The 21,819-nt window shown below is 51.4% G+C and overlaps 1 protein-coding gene across 2 annotated transcripts; it reads left to right on the top strand.

Moving 5' to 3' along the window:
• The first annotated feature begins 15,074 nt into the window (after nt 1–15,074).
• On the top strand, nt 15,075–20,027 carry S100A3 (S100 calcium binding protein A3). 2 transcript variants are annotated; one of them, XM_082703770.1, is made up of 3 exons: nt 15,075–15,158; nt 19,126–19,271; nt 19,673–20,027. In XM_082703770.1, the coding sequence occupies exons 2-3, from the start codon at nt 19,131–19,133 to the stop codon at nt 19,835–19,837; spliced, it is 306 nt and encodes a 101-aa protein (XP_082559896.1). In that variant the 5' UTR covers nt 15,075–15,158; nt 19,126–19,130; the 3' UTR covers nt 19,838–20,027. The 2 variants fall into 2 exon arrangements, with proteins under 2 accessions (XP_082559896.1, XP_082559895.1); XM_082703769.1 differs by having other exon boundaries at nt 15,142–15,225.
• Nucleotides 20,028–21,819: the final 1,792 nt, after the last annotated feature.

Below are 21,819 nucleotides of genomic sequence, written 5' to 3' on the forward strand. Positions count from 1 at the left end.
CCTATTTTAGCAAAGTTGTATTTCTTTCGATACCTGCTTTCAGACGGGTTCCAGTTTGAGTTCATTCTTCTCTTGTGGGTCTCTGCTGAAGCTACCAGGCGCTAGTTCATGTCAGCATCCTGATTTTTTTCCACCATTTTCCCTACACCTGTAGCGGTTGCCATCTGTTCTGCACTGTGTGGTCCAGCAGGGGACAGCCTGACCGAACGCTTTGCCACTTCCTAACAAGGTCACTGACTTTCCAGCCGCCAAAGGTGAGATCCTTGTATTTTAGTCTTTCTTCTCCTCAATTAATTACCCATGTTAGATTCTCTTTTCCTCGCTTTTTAATGGATCCCACTTTTAGCTACCAAATTTCTCTACCAGTTAGGAACGTACTCAGTTGTAAGGCACAGGTAACCCGACTAAGAATGGCATAAATAAATTAGGATTTAAATGCCTTATAAAAGAAGTGTGAGATACACAATTGAGGTTTGGTTCAGTGACTTAGAGATGCTGTTCTGGTGACCTATCGTCGCATTACAAATCACCCTATACTTGGTAAATTAAAACAGATTTATTATCTGTCAAGGGCCTATAAGGAGACGGTATTCGGTCAATGGGGTTCTCATTTAGGACTTTTCAAGCAGCTGCAGACAGATGTTGGAGCCGAAGTCATCTGAAAGCTCAAGTGCATTCAGCTTCCAAGGCAGCTTATTCAATGGGCCCAGCAGCCGGCGCCGGCGGTTAGCTGGGAGCCGGGAGCTCGGCGGCAGCCGTCTGGAGCGCCTTCCACGACCCCTCGGTGTCGCTTGGGCTTCTCAGAGTCTGGCAGCTAGGTTCTGACAGGGAGTGGTCCCCAAGGGAGCAGCCCAAGGTATTCCAGTGGGGGCTGTGGGGCATCTTAAGATTCATCTCAGAAATCCAAGAATGGGGGCGCCTGGGTGGCTCAGTGGGTTAAACCGCTGCCTTTAGCTCAGGTCATGGTCTCAGGGTCCTGGGATCGAGCTCCGCATCAGGCTCTCTGCTCGGCGGGGAGCCTGCTTCCTCCTCTCTCTCTCTGCCTGCCTCTCTGCCTCCTTGTGGTCTCTCTCTCTGTCAAATAAATGAATAAAATAAAAAAAAAAAGAAATCCAAGAATGTCACTTAGGCTGCATTCTATCGATCAGGTCGTTAGGCCGGCCCAGATTTAAGGGGAAGGGAGTTAGGCTCCAACTTTGCACGTGAGGGCAATAGCACAAAATCGACAGAGGCCATCTTAGAGGCTGTGTACCATCGTCCGACTTCCAGCAACCACGTGCAGAACGTAGTTACCTCCTTCCCAAGACTCGCCATGTCTCACCCTGTCAAGGCCTCAGCGTGAGATCCAGGGTCTTGTCTTGTTATGTCTGCCACCCTCAACCTGGGCTGAAGGAGCAGAAGGCTGGCTGAGGACAAAGCAAAAGCTGGCGCCTTGCACCCCCCACTTCACCCGCTCCCCTCCATATGTGTAGCATTCCTCAGGCACCCCTGACTGCCATAAAACGATAAATAGTTAACTTGCAGAGATCACAGTCCTGCAAGGTAGGAGTCTCCCCTGGTTTGCAAATGTCCTTGAGATTTACAACAAAGAAGTTACCTTATCAATAGCCCTAATGTCACCCTCCCCTCCATGAAAAACCGAAGGAGGCAGAGGTAGAAGGAAAAGTAAATACTTCTTTTTTTTTTTTTTTTTTTTTTTTTTAAAGATTTTATTTATTTATTTGTCAGAGAGAGAGAGGGAGAGAGAGCGAGTACAGGCGGACAGAATGGTAGGCAGAGGGAGAAGTAGGCTCCCTGCCGAGCAAGGAGCCCGATGCGGGACTCGATCCCAGGACGCTGGGATCATGACCTGAGCCGAAGGCAGCTGCTTAACCAACTGAGCCACCCAGGCGTCCCAAAAGTAAATACTTCTAAACCTAAATCTCATTAACAGGGATGCTTGATAGCAGGAATGTAACATTCCACCAGGAGACTCCCAATTGTGTTCAAACTATCAATCAATCAGCTCAGCCCCACCCGAAACTTGTTTGTATCTGTCTATAAAAATCCTGCACCGACCCAGCTCCGGACCTCTCGGCTTATCGGCAATGAGCGGTGCAGAGGTCCAGGCGCAGAGGTCCAGGTTCGAACCTGCAATAAACGACCCTTGCTGATTGGCTTTGACTCACGTCTCTGGTGGTCTTTTAAGGTGGGGGTAATATTCAATTGGCATTTCAGGGCGACCGTGACTACAGCCCCTCAAGAACAATTCCCTTGCTCTGAAGACCCATGAACACCACATTTGGTGCGTGGAGGTGAGACGGACAGGGGACCAGCACTCCTGGTCACAGACGTGTCCTTGATCCACAGCAACTCTGAAACGGAGTCAGACACATGCCGCCAGATTCCTGACAAGGGCCCAGTTCTGCTCAGGGTGTGTGGTTCTTCTTGGGTCCAGACTCTGGGCAGTTGGTTTCATTCTCTTTAATTCTTTTATTTTCCATAAGAAATGTTTGTGTTTGTAGCTGCCCCCTGCCCAAAGGAAGTTGACAACCCAAAGCTTCTTTTCTTTGAACGGTCTCTATCCCTTTCAGCCCCGGATTATGTAATTCCTTTCAAAATATTGAGGGCTCTCTCTCTTTCTCAGTCTCTCTCTGTCTCTCTCTAATAAATAAATAAAATCTTCAAAAAAGAAATCTAAAAAAAAATGTTGGCTTTCTGTATATCAGCTTATAATTCACTTAATTATACAAATGCCACACTTACAAATCTCTCTAAGATTTGTCCCTCCTACCTAGACTGAGAATCAGGGAGCTGGGAGTCAGGCCCTCAGGTCTGAAGGCGTCTGAGAGGCACAATTCTAAAATTATTAGAAGCCAAGTTGTTTATCTGAGAAAACCTGTGAGACTTGCCCTTAAATCTTTCCAAGTCTATACCTTTGACTTCATTTCTATCCTGAGTCCCTCTTTATTGACAAGGCCCTGGGTTTGACATTTGTCCTGAAGCCATTTATTATTTTGAGAACCATGTGCTGGCCGTAAAGACTTTTCTGGACCCTCTATAATTCCTCTAAAAAACCTGAGCAGTTCCTTCTCAGGTTATCTTTTTCTTCTCATATTTGATCAGGGTCATCAGAAGAAGTAGGCACTTTCAGTGTTCAGTCTAAACATCTCAGCTGGGTCCACGAGTTCATTCGGTAGTCCTATTTTCCTATTGCCATGGACCGAAATGCTCCCAGTCTTTCCACGACCACATGCTAGGGCTCATCTTTTCTTTCTTTCTTTCTTCTCTCTCTCTCTCTTTCTTTTTAAAGATTTTATTTATTTATTTGTCAGAGAGAGAGAGAGCGAGAGCGAGCACAGGCAGACAGAGTGGAAGGCAGAGTCAGAGGGAGAAGCAGGCTCCCTGCGGAGCAAGGAGCCCGATGTGGGACTTGATCCCAGGACGCTGGGATCATGACCCGAGCCAAAGGCAGATGCTTAACCAACTGAGCCACCCAAGCGTCCCTCTCTCTCTCTTTTTAAAAGATTTTATTTATTTATTTGACAGAGAGAGAGAGCGAGAGAGTGAGCACAAGCAGGGGGAGCAGCAGAGGGAGAGGGAGAAGCAGACTCCCTGCTGAATCGATGTGGGACTCAATTCCAGGACCCCAGGATCATGACCTGAGCTGAAGCAGACACTCAACCAACAGAGTCTTCCAGGTGTCCCTAGGGGTCACCTTTTCTTCAGCCTTCGGTAACAATTTCCTCACTGCCCTCCAGATTATTACTGCTAACCCCTTTGAGGTCCTTCTAGCTTTCACTTATTACCTGGTCCCAAAGCCAATGGCACCTGCCTGGTTTCTGTAGCAGCAGCATTCCCCCTCTTGCAAGGAACCAGCTTGCGCTAACTTTCTACTTTCCTACCACTTCCTCTATCACAGCATTTAGGATTTGCTTTGGCCGGCATCCCAAGATACATCAAAGGACAGTTCCACCGAATATTTTGTCATTTCATAGCAAGGGTCCTTGGCTTTCTGGCTGGGATGTATCTCTCTGTCTTCCCTCTTGCACTGGCCAATTGTTTGTTTCAGATTCTTTTACTTGAGGACTCCGCGTTCAGATGTAAAATTCTCTACCAGTCTGGCATGGATTCAGCTGTGAGGTGCAGGTAAGGTTATTTCCATGGTGTTTAATCGTCTTACATAACAAGACGTCTGAGATGGGCAGTTTAGCGTTGGTTTAGGGGCGCAGAGATGCTGTACCACTCAGTGTCTTTTCTGTGCTTTTTTGCTCTGTAACCTATAGTGTATATGCTTTTCCCCTCGTGCATGTTGCTTCATGATCACAAGATGGCTGCTGTACCTCCAGATTTCACTGTTCATGTTCCAGTCTGGAAGGTGCAAAAAGCCTTCTCTCAGACTTTGCCTTTTTATTATGGCAATAATTGTAACAATTATAATTATTATTATGTTATTAAAAAGTACTCTCTCTAGGGATTTCTTGCATCTCTTTGGTTTTAGAGATGTAGTATGGCTAGTCAAGCTGCAACCAGGGATTTTTTTTTTTTAAGATTTTATTTATTTATTTGACAGATCACAAGTAGGCAGAGAGTAGGCAGAGAGTGAGAGAGGGGAGGAAGCAGGCTCCCCGCTGAGCAGAGAGCTCAGACCTGAGATCATGACCTGAGCCAAAGGCAGAGGCTTTAACCCACTGAGCCACCCAGGCGCCCCTGCAACCAGGGATTTTTACCTGAGTATGTCGACACATTGAAAGAAAAAAATTTTTTTAAAGATTCTATTTATTTAGAGAGAGAGAGACGGCATGAGCACGCGCGTGTGTGGGAGCAGCTGGGGAAGCAGAGGCAGAGGGAGAGGGACCAGCAGAGTCTAGGGCGGGGCTCGATCTCAGGATCCTGAAATCAGGACCTGAGCTGAGACCAAGAGCTGGGCCCTCAACCTGCTGAGTCACCCTGGCATCCCAAGAATGAGTTTCAGTAGCAAGGAAAGAGGGATAGGCAATAGACGCGCGATAGAGCACTCTTGGGCACTGTTATGCCCCAATAATGGGTCCGTGATTAAAGGAGCGAGACTGATACAAAGTGAAGGTCAAGCAAAGCTTTATTTCGCACCAAGCGTCGAGAATCTAACCGAACATTTGGGGCCGCACCTCTTACAAGAGAGGGCGACCCTTCTCTGTTTCACAGATTAGCTTTTAAGGGCTAAGGGCAAAGGCCATGTGGTCGGGCCTGGCCGATGAGATTGTAACACACACAGGAAACTCCACAGTGATGCTAGGTGACCAACTGAGTTACAATGTACCCTAGTAGACATTGGATTTAGACATTTAATTTAGCCTATCACACCTTGGTTAGGATTGGTGCCCAAAAGGCTCCCAAAGGGCGGGGCCCATACTGCTTGGGAACCAGGGAGACAGTATGCATCCCCCCCACTGATCGGATGTCTCCACCTGGCCTGACCTACCTTTGTGTCTGGGCTTTGTTACCTGAAGCTGGTTTCCGGACTCGTCTCCAAGTAAATCCCCTGGGGGAAGGGGAGCAGGGACAGTTTTTAAATAGGTCCTTACAGGCACGGTGCCTCAGGACTAGAGACTAGAGCTGCCCAGAGATGGATGGTACCCCAGCGCCAAGGTGCCCGGACAACATGCGTGTTCTCATTGTTCTGCTGAATGGCGTATCTGGGGCGGGGGCGGCAACCAGGCCGGCCCAGCAATGAGGGAAATCCATCTCCTTAACATCCCGTAGGGGACAGAGCCAGGAGAAGAGGGTCAGGAAGTGATGGTTGTTCCTCGGCGGGCTCCAGGAGTGCAAGAGGAAGAATAGGAATGACGGGCGGCTCCAGAGGCTCCCGGAGTGCAGGAGGGGTCTCGAGGTCTTTCAGCCTTACCCCCCCCCAGCCCCCCCCCCTTAACCCTTGACTCTCCCGCCAAAAGGATGTACGCCCAGGTCACGTCTCCATAGGTAATCCAATACCTATGCAGGAGACAGATCAAAGACACCCCCCCCCCCAACTCCCTCCCAGCGCGACTCCCCCTACTCTGCTTTCCAGAGTGCCGGAACGTCGCCCGAGGTGCCCACCTCCTCCTGGCGCAACTTTCTTGGCTCTCCTTCTCTTGAGCCCTGAAACTTCGCCAGAGAGTGCCTTTATTAAATCATGCCTTGCGCCTACCTCGCCTGGTGTCGTCTTTATCTCGCCTATAAAACCTTACAGTGGTCACAGCGATTACCGTGCCCAGGGCAGCTCTCACGGAGCCTGTGTGTCTCTTGGCCTCTGGGCTCCCTGGAGATGAGGAAATGGGAGGAGCAGTGTGACCATTCTGATGAGGAAGCAGGAGGCTGGCTGAGGACAAAGCAAAAGTTGGCGCCTTGCACCCCCCCTTCACCTGCTCCCCTCCATATGTGTAGCATTCCTCAGGCACCCCTGACTGCCATAAAATGATAAATAGTTAACTTGCTGAGATCACAATCCTGCAAGACAGGAGTCTCCCTTGGTTTGCAAATGTCCTTGAGATTTACAACAAAGAAGTTACCTTATCAATAGCCCTAATGTCACCCTCCCCTCCATAAAGAACCAAAGGAGGCAGAGGTAGAAGGAAAAGTAAATAAAGTTAAATTTCTTCTAAACCTAATCCTCACTAACAAGGATGCTTGATAGCAGGAATGTAACATTCCACCAGGAGACTCCCAATTGTCTTTACTTGATAAGTAACCAGGCCTTCAATATCCTGGTAGTGCTTTTTTTTCCCCATGCGTGGGCTAACCGGCCAGTTCTGCTTCTGTAAGATTGCTTTGTCTGCTTTCGCGCACGGGTCCCCTGACCCAATCCACTGACGCCAAGTATACCTGTTCAAACTATCAATCAATCAGCTCAGCCCCACCCGAAACTTGTTTGTATCTGTCTATAAAAATCCTGCACCGACCCAGCTCTGGACCTCTCGGTGTTATCGGCAACGAGCGCCGCAGAGGTCCAGGTTCGAACCTGCAATAAACGACCCTTGCTGATTGGCTTTGACTCACGTCTCTGGTGGTCTTTTAAGGTGGGGGTAATATTCAATTGGCATTTCAGGCCCATTCGATGGCAGTCTGCACGCGCACAGTGGGTCCTGGCTTCTGCGGGAGCACAGTTCCCCACTCCTGGACTCTGTGGGCTGGTGGAGACTGGCCTCAGCTGGCTAGGGCTGAATGGGGCTAACTTTTTAAAAACAATATTTTATATATTTTGTTTATTTATTTGTCAGAGACAGAGAAAGGGCACAAGCAGGGGGAGCAGTGAAGGGAGAAGGAGAAGCTCCCTGACGAGCAGGGCGCCCGATGTGGGACTTGATCCCGGGACCCAGTGATCATGACCTGAGCTGAAGGCAGACGCCCAACAGACTGAGCCCCTCAGGCACCCCTAAATGGGGCTGATTCTGAAAGACCCCTCCCCCCAAAAAAAAAAAAAGCCCCCTCCCTTAGAAGATAGATAGGATAACTAACCGCTTGTTTGCTTTTCTGTGAACCGCTGGCTTTTAGGCGTAGATTAGGTTATTAATTGCGTGACTAATTGCTCTTTTGCCCTTCTGTAACTGTTTCGCTTATAGAATTAATAGAAGACGCCATGATGGCATTCCTACCTTCCCCCTTCTTGTTCCCCTCTCCCGCCTCTCCCTTCGCGCGCGCAGGCCCTCATAACCAATCAGCTTGTTCCCCCTTCGCGCCGCTCTCTTCGCGCGCGCGGGTCCCCAAAGCCAATCAGCAAACTCCACATATGCCTTTTTCAAAAGTTCTAACTGTCAACCAATCAGTTGCGTCCCACCCAAAACTTGTTTGCACCTGTCTATAAAAATCCTGCACCACCCCAGCCAGGTGTGCTCAGCTAGCAGGCGCTGCTGACCACCCGCAGGCGCGCGCTGACCACCCGCAGGCGCCTGCGTAACAATAAAGAACCTCTTGCTGATTGCATCCAGTGGCAGTGTTGGATTCTTGGGTAAGGGGATCCGCGGGTCTTTCATTTGGAGGTTCCACCGAGACCATCGGACTCCTGCCCAAGGATCCAACCGACTCCCACTGGGAGGTAAGCTGGCCAGCATTTAAATTTTAATAACTATGTGTTTTTGTCTCCTGTCTCGTGCTCTTGTTTGTCTCTCGTCTTGTGAGGCCTCTGTTCTGCCTGTTCTGCGGGTAGCAGAATAGGACTGTACAACAGCGTGCGTTGTTGCTCTGTATTCTGTAGGCAGCTTGAGAAGGAGTTGACGAACTCGGACTTCTCCCCTGCCACCCTGGGGGACGCCCCAGGGATCTGTCCGCTGCAGAGGAGCCTTTTGGTTCCCCTGGGCTGGTTCTGTCCGCCGCAGAGGAGCCTTTTGGTTCCCCTGGGCTGGTTCTGTCCGCCGCAGAGGAGCCTTTTGGTTCCCCTGGGCTGGTTCTGTCCGCCGCAGAGGAGCCTTTTGGTTCCCCTGGGCTGGTTCTGTCCGCCACAGGGAGACCTCGTGGTTCCCCTGGGCTGGTTCTGTCCGCCAAAGGGAGACCTCGTGGTTCCCCTAGGCCGGTTGAATTTGTATTTTCGGTTTTGTACCGAAATCGCGCAGCGCCTTCTTGTTAATTGTTTTGTGTGTCTTGCTTATTGTCCTTGGTGTTTTCTTTGACTCCGAATGGAGGCCAACAATGTATGTCTTCATGCATGTCTCCATGTTATGTCTTTAAATGTGGATATATGTTCCTTGTACTGGTCATGAAGGTTACATTCTGTTTAAGGGGACTCTGGCTTTATTTCTCTCTGTTTCTCCTAATAGATGTGGGGGGCTTCTCCCTCACTCAGTTCCCATGTAAATGGCTATGACTGGAGCCAACTGGAGTTGGTCTAACTCGAGACAGAGACCATAAGGAATATTCCCAAGCAGCTGCCGAAACTCTTTTTGTTTCGGGGAAGTTTCCTTGTGTTCTCTGGCCTGACTTGGACTACCTAACCCCTCCCCCCTTGCTGGTGGGAAAGCATGGCCTCTGCTCCTCTGTTGGGGCTTATGAGCTCTAAAACTGGTAATCTTTTCTCTGCCTCCTGGTAGCACTTTGTTTCTTCTGTTTCCCCCTTACGTGTTTCTGTACCAACGTGTGTGCAGCCTGCATGACTGGCCTCTAGATCATGCACCACGGCTCCTTCTCTCTCCACTGTAAAGGAGCAAGAAGAGCACCCCTGGACCTAATACTCCCCACTCCAGATCTTCCCACGCATGTCTCAGGTAAACATTCAAAGTGGAGTGGGCCCAGGTGGAACATAAATCACTATTGGAACTAAGTTAAGTTTGTTGGTTTAATTAAGACCTGTCTTTTAAGTTATCAGCAGTAAATGTGAAACTTCAAAATTTACTGAAGGTCAAATAAGCTTGTGTTACTTGTTAAAATTTGTTAGCAAAGAAATGACGAAACTGATGGTTAATTGTCTGTCTCAAAGTTCTAATGGGTAATTGCTGAAGTAGCTTTCAAAGTCTTTGGTAACCTGAAAGTTTTAAAGTTTTGCTTGGATGACAAATGGAATTAAATTGTGGACATCTAGGTCTTAACCAAACAGGATAAAATACTAAGTCATAAATTACTGGATGTAGGTTTGTGCTTTTGACTTCTTACTGCAAAGAAACTAAGAGTATTTAAATCTGCTGGTAAACTTGTTTTCCACTTAACTGATTCATAAATTTGCCACCTGAAGAATTCTGTTGTAACAGTTCACAATTGGTTAATAACTAAAGGTGTTTCTAAGAATACAAAGTTCTGCTTAGTGTAACTAAGACTGATGGAAATAAAAGGAAACTCTGTATGTAGGAAAATAGGAGATATGTAGGAAAGATTTAAGGAATGGGAATACATTTTGTTGAAGGTAAAGAAAGATAATTTTGTCCTAAATGAAATGGTTGTTTAGAAGGAAGTGGCTTGGGACAAAACCTGAATGCAAAGGAAAGTTGTAGAAGGTTTGTGAAGGGAAATCTTCAGAAAAGGAATTTTAGCCTGGTCAAGAATGGATTAAGATTGAAATGAATGGGTTTTAAAGGTACATTGGTACAAGACTGAAATTCTCTGTTCAAAAGGACAATGTTTTCTTAGATCAATTGATCTGCTGTTAAGAAAATGTAAATGGTTTTTTCTTTGCCTGCCCTATGTTCAGTTTTATCAGGTGTTTAACATCCCTAATTATATTTAGGCATGTGCTTTAAAACTTTCTAAGATTTTAGCAAATGTTGACAAGATTTAAATCGTAAATCTCTTTAACTCAGGCTTTTCCTTGGTATGTGAAGTTGCTCATGAAGTACTACTGAACCAATGATAAACCTTGGGTTACATTTGGGAAAATGCTATAACTATTCTAGAGATTCTACGCACTTCCTAAAGTTTTAACGTTTTGAGAGATCATCGCTTGATACTGTAATTATGGAAATGTTATGTATCACAGAAATAACCTGATTTCCTTGCAGCTAAATTGTAAACTCCCGTGTCTCTTTAGCTCTAACCATATCCATTCTGAGTTTTTGTCATTTATAATTGTTTTAATTCTCTTGTAAAATGAGTTTTATCTTCAAGGAGATTCCTATAAAGGACTTTCAGGACAAATACAGATATTTGATATGCTTGAAAATCCTAAAACTGAAATGGGTAAGAATTTCCAAAACTGACTAAAGCCGCATTCACCAGATTTAGTAACATGGGACTAAAAGATTATAGTGTTGTGTCCCTTAATGTTTTGTCTTTAAACATTGCTGGTTCTCTCTACTGTTTGCTCTTCCAGACTAGGGATACTCCCTCCTAGTTATCTGTAACTTATAGAGATGTAAAAGTGCTCAAGGCATTCAAATTTTCTCTCTATCTGAACCCTCTGAAACCAAAAGGTCTTAGTAAGTATTCTTTCTTCCATGGCAATCAGTCATTTGCATAAGTTCAATAAGAATCTGTTCTCCTTGTAACAGGAAAGAATTGGAAACTGGTTATTTTACCAAGGCTTTGACTGGGATGTCATATTTGAAAAGACTCAGATATGACCAGACAGCTTTAAGGAACTAAGGTTGACTTTATGAAACCTGGAGCCATAAAGCCCCTTGGGACTGTTGGCCTGATACCTTGCTTACAGAGTTCCCAGCAGCCCCACCAGGTGAGTAAAGAATGTCACTCCTTGGTAGGTGCAGTCTCGGGAAGAGGAATTTGCCCAAAGGCATTGCAGGCATGCCTCATGGCAAGTACAGGGCTTGGCTTCTGGCCTGAAGAGGCTACTAAAAGTTCAACCTAGAGATTCCTTATACAAAGTTCCAGCAAAGCAGATTCTAAAAGATCTATTGATCACAGTCACTGTTCTTGCTGAGCTTATGTAAATAATTAGGCCAAGTTTGTTAAAACTGGACTTGTTTCACAAGTGAATTAGTCCTGATTTGGCTATCTCTGGAAATGAGGGTTATTTTAGAGAGAAAAATTGTTTTAGTAACACACCTTTATGAATGTTAAATTCTAGATTTGATTGTCTTTAAATGTTTACCTAAGCTAAACAATTTGAGATAAACTTCAGAGAAGTTGCACAATCGCTTCTTTAGTCAATCTTACTGTTTTGTGGGGATATTAGCAGACCCCACGGCACATGATGAAATAACTGGAATAATGAAATTGTCTAAAAGCCAGCATACCGCACTCCATAGGATTAACTATGGACTTGTGGAAATAATGGATGACCCCACTTTCTTTATGAATGGATTGAATGCTCCATGAGGGACTCCCCTTATCTTTTGACAAGTTTTCTCACTTGCCAGTGATCCTCTGTAATCAGGATATTGTTAAGGCTGGACCACTCAAAGGTCGTCTTATTGGTTTCATCCCTTAGTCATATTTATCCTAGAGGCCACCTCTGTTGAGGTGCAATTGCAAACAGATGCTTTAGCTAAGCATGGAACAGCCCTCCTATAAAGGAGCCTCAAAGCTCACTATGGAACAGTCCCTGACTGTAATGACTTCACATCAGGTCCAGATTTGTCTTAGAAGCCAAAGGCCACCAATGGATGATGGAGGCCGACTTATTAAATACTGGGCTATACTTATAGATATGCCAGAATTAATACTTAAAAGTTGTCAGACTTTAAACCTAGTTACCTGTATGCCTGAACCTGACCACTGTACTTCTTTCTCTATAGAGCAAAAATGTTCAAAAGTTATTGATCTTGCTTACTCTATTTGTCCAGATTTAAGATGCCCCTGTTAAAAATACGAATGACAGTTGGTTTTCTGATGACAGTAGTTTTCATAGAAAAAAATAAGAAAAGCTAGGTGTGCCATAGTGCTCACTAGCACTTTGCAATTGCCAAAGCCTAAGAATTAACATTTATACTGACTCCAAATATGCTTTCCTGGTACTACATGCCCATGGAGCTATTTGGAAGGAAAGGGGATTGCTATCAAGCCATAACTTCCCAATCCAATATGGGCCTAAGTTCCAAAACCCTCCTCATCGCTATACTAAGGATGGCATATATCAAATCTGGGATACACATCTGTGACTTACACCCATGATTGGACAGCTCAGTCAGAAGGCAGTTTTATGCTGGGAACAAGAATCATACGAGTGGTACTTGGGCAAATAACACATGATGTCTAGGATGGCTCACTAGAAATGTGTTCCCAAGTAATAGTACTCCAGGCTACTGACCGGTTTGCTACTGATTGGGCAAGGTGACCTGGCATCAGATGGCCAGCTCCAAACGGAACCCACTGGATATATGGAACCAACCTGTGGCCCTGGCTTCCTCCAGGGTGGATAGGTCGCTGTACTTTAGGATTTGCCTGGATTCATGGGCGCATTACTAAAACCATCACAACTCCAGCTAATCTCCCCAACTTGAAACAAAGATGGACACGATTTGTTTTTAAATGGTGTGATCACTTAGCATCCATCTTTGTTCCATCTGCGGGACTAGAGGATGTCATGTGGCATGTAGAAGCCCTTAATAAATATACTACAAAGGCACTCAATGATTCACTAAATAGCATCTCCCAGCTTAATACTGAAGTGTCACAGATATGCAAGGCAGTCCTACAAAATAGGATGGCCTTGGATGTCCTGACAGCAGCCCAGGATGGCACATGTGCAATTATCAAGACAGAATGTTGTGTGTACATCCCAGACTATCACAAAAATGTCACAGGAATAATAAAGGATATGAACACCCAGATTAAGGCCCTACAAGATCCTTCTCTCTCAGTAAATGGTTAAGTTCCTAATTTGAAGGAGGACTATGGCCGAATCTCTTTTTCGGGCTTTTCATTCTTATCGCCTTATTAATCTTAATATGTTGCTTTGTTCCATGTTTCTCTACTTGGTGCCGAGACTCCATTGCTACAATGACTTCGCCACGACAGACGATCCTTGTCGCGTGCAAGGACGCCTCTTCACTGTCAGCACTGGATTCAGCTGCCTCCACCTTTGTAACTCCCTTATACGTTCCTTCCCTGATCAATATTGACCTGAGCAGGTAGGGACAGCTCTACGCCCCTATTCAGCACGAAGAAGTTACAGAAGATGAGACCTTCCACCTTCAACCCCCTTAAAGATTTCAGGGTCAAGATTGTTCAGGGGGAAATGAAGGAGCAGGAGGCTGGCTGAGGAGAAAGCAAAAGCTGGCGCCTTGCACCCCACTTAGAGCAGGAACAAGACGAATGGATAGAAGATTCTATCCATGATAAAGAAAAAGGGGGGAATGAAAGACCCCTCCCCCCAAAAAAAAAAAAAAGCCCCCTCCCTTAGAAGATAGATAGGATAACTAACCGCTTGTTTGCTTTTCTGTGAACCGCTGGCTTTTAGGCGTAGATTAGGTTATTAATTGCGTGACTAATTGCTCTTTTGCCCTTCTGTAACTGTTTCGCTTATAGAATTAATAGAAGACGCCATGATGGCATTCCTACCTTCCCCCTTCTTGTTCCCCTCTCCCGCCTCTCCCTTCGCGCGCGCAGGCCCTCATAACCAATCAGCTTGTTCCCCCTTCGCGCCGCTCTCTTCGCGCGCGCGGGTCCCCAAAGCCAATCAGCAAACTCCACATATGCCTTTTTCAAAAGTTCTAACTGTCAACCAATCAGTTGCGTCCCACCCAAAACTTGTTTGCACCTGTCTATAAAAATCCTGCACCACCCCAGCCAGGTGTGCTCAGCTAGCAGGCGCTGCTGACCACCCGCAGGCGCGCGCTGACCACCCGCAGGCGCCTGCGTAACAATAAAGAACCTCTTGCTGATTGCATCCAGTGGCAGTGTTGGATTCTTGGGTAAGGGGATCCGCGGGTCTTTCAATTCCTTATCCTTCTGGGCATTTGACAGACTGACAGACACCAGACGTCCCTAGCAGGTTGTAATGGTCCTGCCACAAAGTCTCTGCTGAGGCAGAGGGTGGAAAAGTCCAGAAAATGGCACCATTCAAAGGTGCCTGGGCCTGGTTGCTTCCTCTGTCCTCCTGGAGTGGGGGCTGGGAGGCCCTGCCCAGGACAGTCAGGGCCGGGACCTACGTTCCCTTGTCTTTTGCTCTTCAGGGTCTACCCCTGGAAGCCTTTTAACCCTCCAGGAAAAGAGATACTGACATCCAAGTTGGCTTCTGAGACAGGGGAAGGACTGAACGAGGCCCCTGTGCTCCTGTCTTCAGTTCACATGTGCTCCCCACTGACTCACTGATCCCACCTGGGAAATGGGCACAACTGGCTTGGCTGTCAAAAGAGGTAGTATTCTACGCTCCACAGGCGTAGTTCAGACCCTCTTCCCAGCAAAGGCCTCCGTGGCTCCAGCCCCAGTAATCAAATCCCCCCTCATCACCTCCCCTTATGGGGCTTAGATGGTGAGACAGAAGGTGGGTCCGTCTGACAGCAGTTCGCCAGCCCCATGGGGCTGTGGGATTGGGGGTGCTCTCCCTGACCCGTGGGCTCAGGTCCTTTCGGAGCAAGCACAGGAATGTGGCGGTGTTCTAGGACACGCTTGTTTCTCCCTGAGGTGCAGAGCCCCATGCTGACCTTCAGAGGGCAACACAGCTTCCCAGGAGCCTTTCAAAGCCCTGGGGGTGACAAGGGGGGGGGCGGCAGAGAGGAGGGGCAGAAAGGAGGTGGGGGTGGGAAGCAAAGGGAAGTCAGTGCTGCAGGGAGTCCGGCCAAGCAGATCCGTCCGCTCCCACGCTGGCACCCACAGGCCAGGGAGAGACCCTCACCTTCCAGGTGGGCTGCCTACCTCGGCGGCTGGCTGCGGCGCTGGCAGCTGGGCAGCGAGGGGGAGAGCCTGCGGGTATGGAAGCAAGGGACACGGAGGACAGCGGGCGTGGGAAAGGAGGTGGTGGCCCCCCTTGGGCCTCGGACGGTGGTCTCTGGGAGCACTGCGGGAGGGGCTCAGGGGCCGCAGGAAATGACTGGGTGAGGAGGGCCTTGTCCCTCCTCCTACTGCCCCTCCGGCCTTCACGAGGGCTCTCAGGGGGCCGGAACAGTGAGGGGCGCAGAGCCCCTTCCCACGGGGGTTCTGACCCACTCTGGAGCGAGGAAATGAAGGCCCAAACCAGGCGAAGGGCAAGTCCGAGGTCGGGTGGCAAGAGGGTGGTGGGGCCGGCGGGGACCTCCAGTGAAGGGCTCTTTCCACAGGGGCCCTCCCACCCCAAAGTGCCGTCTGTCCTGGGCGAGCTCCTGCCCCTGCCCCGCAGCAGGCAGAGGGCAGCCCCCTTCCGAACGGAGGGATGCTGGGGCCTCTGAGACCACACAGGCACATGCAGCGCCCGCCGGCCACCAGCCTCCTTCCCTTGGCCGTGCACTATGGCTCTTGCTGGCCTGCCGCTGGCCTGGCATTCTCCCACTTGTCACCACTGTGTCCCCCACTAGGTTGTCAGTCTGTGCAGAGCCCGGCCTGGGGTGTTTTACTTACGACTGTGCCCACAGTGCCTTGGACAGGTGCCTTTAAATGACACGTGAGGTGCCTGGGGGGCTCTGTCAGTACAGCAGCCGCCTTTGGCTCAGGTCATGATCTTGGGGTCCTGGGATCGAGTCCTGCATCAGGCTCCCTGCTCAGCGGGAACGCTGCTTCTCCCTCTCCAGCCTGCTTCTCCCCCTGCTTGTGCTCCCTCTTTCTCCCTCTGTCAAATAAATTCATAAGATCCTTCAAAGAAAAATGAAGATAGGAACGACAAATGGCTCTCGGGTGGCCACTTGTTTGTTGAGCGACCCCGGACAGGGACCTGCCTCTCAGCAGACATGTGTGCCCTTACTGTGGGCCCGACGTCGTCTGTCTGTGAGCTTTATATGTATTAACCCCTCCAAGCCCACAGCCTTCCTCGGAAGTGGTCACCATTATTACCCCTAATCACAGACCTTGAGGGAAGGGAAGGCGGGAGGGTGGGGTGACCTGTGGCCGGGGGTTGGGGGGAGGCTAGGAGCAGAACTGTGTGGTCACAGGGACAGGTGTTTGGCCTAGAAGGGAGGCAACTGCTGGGGCCCCTTCTGTCCCCTCCTTCTTGTAACCTTGCCTATAAAACAGGGCTAATCACGGTTCTCCCTTCCCTACCCACCCCTGCTCATTCCCCTCCCCCGCAGGGGCTGAGTCCCCATGGAGATGATGCAGGACAAAGTCTGGGTGCAGAGAAAGGGCTGGGGTCAGGGCAGCCTGAGCTCTCCGGCTGCCTCCACCAGCAAGAGGCTTCCTCTGAGGCCTGGGCACTGACCTCCCCATCCGTTTCCCACACACTCTCCTGGGTCTTAGGTTCTCCTGCTCTGAAATGGGGAAGGGGGCATGAGAGACAGACTAGAGTCATAGTGATACAGAGGGCCTGTTCCCACTAAAAACAAGTGCTGGACAGAACTGAAAAGCATGTTTCAAAGCAATGAGGAGCTCATAGGGCAGTAAGGAGTGAGAAGACCACAATCTAAGTGAAACCAACTCCAGGAGCTGAGCCGCGCTCCAGGGCCCCTCACATCCTGAGAGCACTGGATGAGCCGAGCCAGGGTGTCTGTGGAGTTAGGGAGATGGGAGCTGCAGCCCAGGGCTCATTGAGGAGGGGAGACAAGGGGGACAGCCTCCATAATGCTGGGACCCCAAAGGGCTACATACTCCGGCTGAGAGCCAGAGGAGACCCAGGCCCCATCCCATCAGACCTCAAGGAACAGACCTGGGGGCTGGCAGGGGAGCCTGCAGGGTCTGAGCCCACTCACAGCGCTTAGGGCCGTGGGCCGTGGGCCACAGAGAGGTCAGCCTGACTGGGAAGGGCCCCTGGGAGCAGCTTGCCTTCCTCTTAGCCTTCTAGACACTGTGCAGATGGTCTCCTCAGGGGAGAGAGCAGGCCACAGCCCAAAGTGACAAAGAACCACTGGCCTGGTCATGCAGGGAGGCTGTCTCAGGCCTCCGTGTTCTCTCTTGCAAATGGGGCTGAGCCGACACTCTCCAGGAGCCCCTCTGGCACAGGGATTCTCTGGGGGCGAAGCTATGTGTGCTTCTAGAGTGAAGAAGGGAGCTGGATGGGATGGATTAGCCCGTCTCCTCCTCCGACAGAGGCTAGAAGGGGAAGCGGGTGTGTTGGGCCCTGTTCCCAGCTCTGGGGGTGGGCAATAAGGGGGTTGTGTCTGTGGCCCCAAATGGCCCTTTGATGTATGCATGGGTGGGTGGCCCTAGGGGACCATAATGAGGGCCGCCAGGGAAGGAGGCAGGGGAGCCCCTGGGGACACCCTCAGCTTGACCTACTTGGGCCCTCATAATTGCCCCCTTCCTTCGCTGGGGGACTACAAATAGGGACGCCCTGTCTCTAGCCTCCTACAGCTGAAACCATCACTCGTGGTGAGTGCCAGCTGCTTGGGTTCTGCCCTGGATTGGGAGCCGGGCCTGGGGGCAGAGGGACGAGCACTGCAGGTACTGGCCAGGTGCCGGAAGTCAGCTATGGTGGGCTCAGTGGTCCTCGGTTACAGTGAAGGGCTGTCTGGAAGTTTGGGTTAAGGGTGTGCAGTGTGGAGGTCTGGCAGGGGTGGGGGTCTCACCAGAGGGTTTCCTTCAGGCTCCAGGCACCCAACTTCTGAAAAAGCCCCCTGGGGTGGTGCCAGCCAGGCCGGCAGCCAGGCCGCCGAGCACCAATGAGGTTCCCTAGTCCCTGTGCATGTGGCCCTTTCCTCTGCGGGTAGCACAGACTCCCAGCTCCACCGCTGGGCTGTCACAGAGACCGTTGGCCGAGTGTTGCCCCAGCTCTGCCGGCGGGGGCATTCTGTTCCGTATGGCCCAGCAGAGGGGCACCTGGGAGAGCCCCTCGCAGCCCGGGCTCCTTGCGGCACACTCCTGTCCCCTGGGGGAGCAAGGCCCTAGGTTCACCAGGGATTAGCAGGGCCTTCCCAGCTGCTTCAGGGGTCCCCAGGCTGGAGGCATCCTCCCAGAGGTGGTAGGGTTGGGGGAGGTGGGCACTTCCAGGAAAGCCTGCCCTTCTGAGAAAAGGGGTATTCCTGTGCAAAACCTTCTGGCTCAAGACCCCAGGGGGCAGGGAGACAGCTTCAGGTGGGGCAAATCACTGACCCGCGAACCTCTGAGCTGGCTCCCTCTGTGGACTGCCGGTTTGGGTCCCTGAGCAGGCCTGAGAGGTGGAATGAAGCCCAGTTTACAGGTAGGGCCCCAGCACCCCAGTGTCAGGGGCTCATCTGAGGTTGTGTGGCTGGCCTGATGCACAGGGGGTCCCAGGCAGAGTTCAGGGAAGCAGGGATGAGTGAGGGTGGTGGTGAGGTGCTGGGGTTGCTCTCAGACTGGACCCCTCCCTGAGAAGCCCAGCTCCTCCAAGGGCCTGAGGAGGGGGGGGAGCATGGGGCAAGTATCTCCTTGGGCAATTTCCTGTGGGTCTGGAGGCTTTATCTCCTGGTGGGGCACCGTGGGCCTAAACCCTTCCTGGGTGTCAGGGCCGAGAGAAGGGAGACAGCCAGGGAGTCCTCAAGGATCCCCAGTGTGGGGGTGCAGTTGGGGGGGTGGGATGCTCTCTGAGGAGTTTGCCCTGATGGTAGGGAAAGAAGACTTCTGTCCCGGAAAATGACATTGGGGTCATAGGGAGAGAAATTAGAAGAGGCTGGAGTGGTCAGGGCCGGTCTGCTCGGAGGAGGGAAGCAGCAGGGGTGTGTGGGAGCGGTCCCTGTCTTAGGCATGGCTGGGCCTCCGGCTGCATCTCACCTCCGTGTCCTCTGACAGGGAGGATGGCCAGGCCTCTGGAACAGGCGGTGGCTGCCATCGTGTGTACCTTCCAGGAGTATTCGGGGCGTGGCGGGAACAAGCACAGGCTCTGCCAGGGGGAGCTCAAGGAGCTGCTGCAGAAGGAGCTGCCCACCTGGACCCCGGTGAGCTCCTGGGGGGCCAGTGTGTGGGAGGCACTGCCTGGACTGCGGAGAGAGCCCTGGGGACCGTCTCGGAGCAAGTGGGGCAGGGGTGAGGCTGTGAGGGGGCGAGCGGATGCGGCAGGGGTCCCAGGGCCCCGGCTGTGAGGAGACAGAGCATGGCCACACCTGCTGCCTGGCAGGCGGTGGGAGGACGCGAGGGCGCACTGGGCAGCACCCCGCACGCAGCGAGCGGTGGGACCTGAGAAGGGCGGTTGCGGGGTGCGGACGCGGGCAGACGGCAGAGCTGGAGGCTAGGGCTTGTCCCCCAGGGCCGTGGGAGGCAGGGAGGCCGGCCAGGAGGGGAAGGTGGGTTGGGCATGCACCCCTGCCTCAGCCTGACGCTCCCCCCCCCCCCCCCGCAGACGGAGCTGCGGGAGTGTGACTACCATCAGTTCATGAGCGTCCTGGACACCAACAAGGACCAGGAGGTGGACTTCGGGGAGTTCGTGCGCGCCCTGGCCTGCCTGTGCACCTACTGCCACGACTACTTCAAGGACTGTCCCCCCGAGCCCCCCTGCCCCCAGTAGGCTCCGCTCCCACAGGCGCCTGACACGAGGCCCAGGCCGGGCTGACCCAGGGGGCTAGAGGCGGGTGGGGACCTCCCCAGGGTCCCAGCTGAAAAGCCCCAGAGCTCCGCCTCCCCCTGTTGGCTGCACATGGATGAGGTCCTGACCCCGGAGGGTCCACTTCACGCCTAATAAAGAACTGGTGTCCCCAGATTGCCTCTCGACTCTTGGGCTTGTGGGGGGTGGGGGGCAGAGTCCTCACTCCTCTCCAACTTTTGTGGGGCTTTTGAGCTGTAGGGCACGAGAGGCTGCGAGTGAGTCAGCCTAGTGGAAGCACGGAGGGGGGTCCTTCTGAGGACAAGGTCCAGGAGGCTGTGGGGTGTCTGTCTTTCTCTCTCTGAGGCCTTTGAAGCAGCAACTCCCCTGGGCTGTCAAGGAGAACGCCAGGGCAGCCCCAGATTCCCTAGGGTTGGTGCTCAGGCCTCGGCAAGGCTGTTCTGAGGAGGAGGGTTGGGGAGCAGGGGTGGGGCAGACTTGTGGGCTTGGGTGTGGGAGCCCAGAGAGCAGAGCTAATAGGATTGGGGTGTTTGAGGTCTGACTAGGGTATGGCTGTTGGCCAGGGAGGGGTGCCCAAGGGAGGGGACACCTTGAGACAGACCCCATCCCTGAAACTATAACCTGCTGAGGGCCTTAGCTCCCTATTCCTGATCCTCAGTAAAGCTGAGTTCATACCCCACTCTGAGAAGGTGACCCTTCCCCATTTCATGCCATTTCTCCTCTAACTTTCCACCCCAGCCTGTGTTCTTCATTTTAATACTATCCCAACTCTAGGTACCCCATCCTGATAGCCTCCCTCTCCCCTGTCCTCTGGGTACCTGCTGTCCATCCCTGAGCCCCACACTTGACTCCTACTCCCTACTCCATCACTACTGCATCCGGGACCTTTGTCCACTGATGTGCCTGGGGTGGTCCTAGCATCACCTTTGGGTGTTGGTCTGTTCCTCTTCCAGACTCCCCTCCTGCCCTGGACCTCACTCAACATGGCAGAGTGGCCTTGAAGGAGGGGAGAAGGGCAGCGAGAGCTTCCTGGGGTTCCCTCCTTAGTGCCTGGGCAGCCACATTTCCAGGGCGCCGCTTCCAGTCGGCGACGAGAGAATTAGGCACAAACAAGTCAGCTGCCAGAGACTGGGAGCAGGGGACAACAGTCGAAAAGGACGGCTGCCCCGAGCCACTCCACAGTCTCCCTTTTATTGGATAGAAAACAGTAGCCAACAGTAGGACTGAGGAAGGTCAAACGTTAATGCCGTCTTGCAGACAAGCAAGGAGGAGGATCAAACTTAGAGTTAACCAAGCACATGCAAAGGACTCATCCAGCTATCAACCAGCACTTCTGGGAAGAGAAAGAGCGAGAACGGAAAAGGGAGGCAGGCGGTTTTCGTTCCGCCCTGAGCCGACCCGGCGTTCCCGGGTGCTCGGCTTCCCTGAAGCAGGCGGCGTTCCGCCCTGAGCGAGCCGGGCGTCCCCAGCTGCCCAGCTGCACGGTCCTACATCGTCCTTCTCCGCAGAGACCTGTTGCCAGTGTCTGTATTTCGGAAGGCCGTATCTAAATGTGCTTGGCAACTAGTAAAATCCTCCAGGGGTTACAGTTTAAGTAACAAATTGTTCCGAGGGGCAGCAGCACAGAGCAATGTTTTTTTTCAAGATTTTATAGTATTCTATTTTTTAAGTAGGCTCCCTGCCCAACGTGGGTCTTGAACCCACAGTCCGGAGATTAAGAGCAGGGTGCTCTACCAGCCAAGCCAGCCGTGCGCACTCACCTGCCTTGTCTCCCCTTTTCTGGCTGCCCAGCAGGACAACCTCCTCCTTGCCCCCCTGCCCCCCCACCCCCATACCCAGGGCACAGACTTCCTCCGGCTCCTGAAAATTCAGGTTGAGCTGAGCCCACAGTGCAGTGCCCACCCCATGGAGACCCCGGGCTGTGTGGATCTCCCATTGTGCAATGT

This window comes from Mustela nivalis (genome assembly GCF_964662115.1).
Source record: "Mustela nivalis genome assembly, chromosome: 16".
Classification (NCBI taxonomy): domain Eukaryota; kingdom Metazoa; phylum Chordata; class Mammalia; order Carnivora; family Mustelidae; genus Mustela; species Mustela nivalis.

Coding starts and splice junctions, on each gene's coding strand:
- S100A3 (XM_082703770.1), top strand. CDS start 19,131: ATGGCCAGGCCTCTGGAACAGGCGGTGGCTGCCATCGTGTGTACCTTC. Junction 19,272..19,672: donor AGCTGCCCACCTGGACCCCG/GTGAGCTCCTGG, acceptor CCCCCCCCGCAG/ACGGAGCTGCGGGAGTGTGA.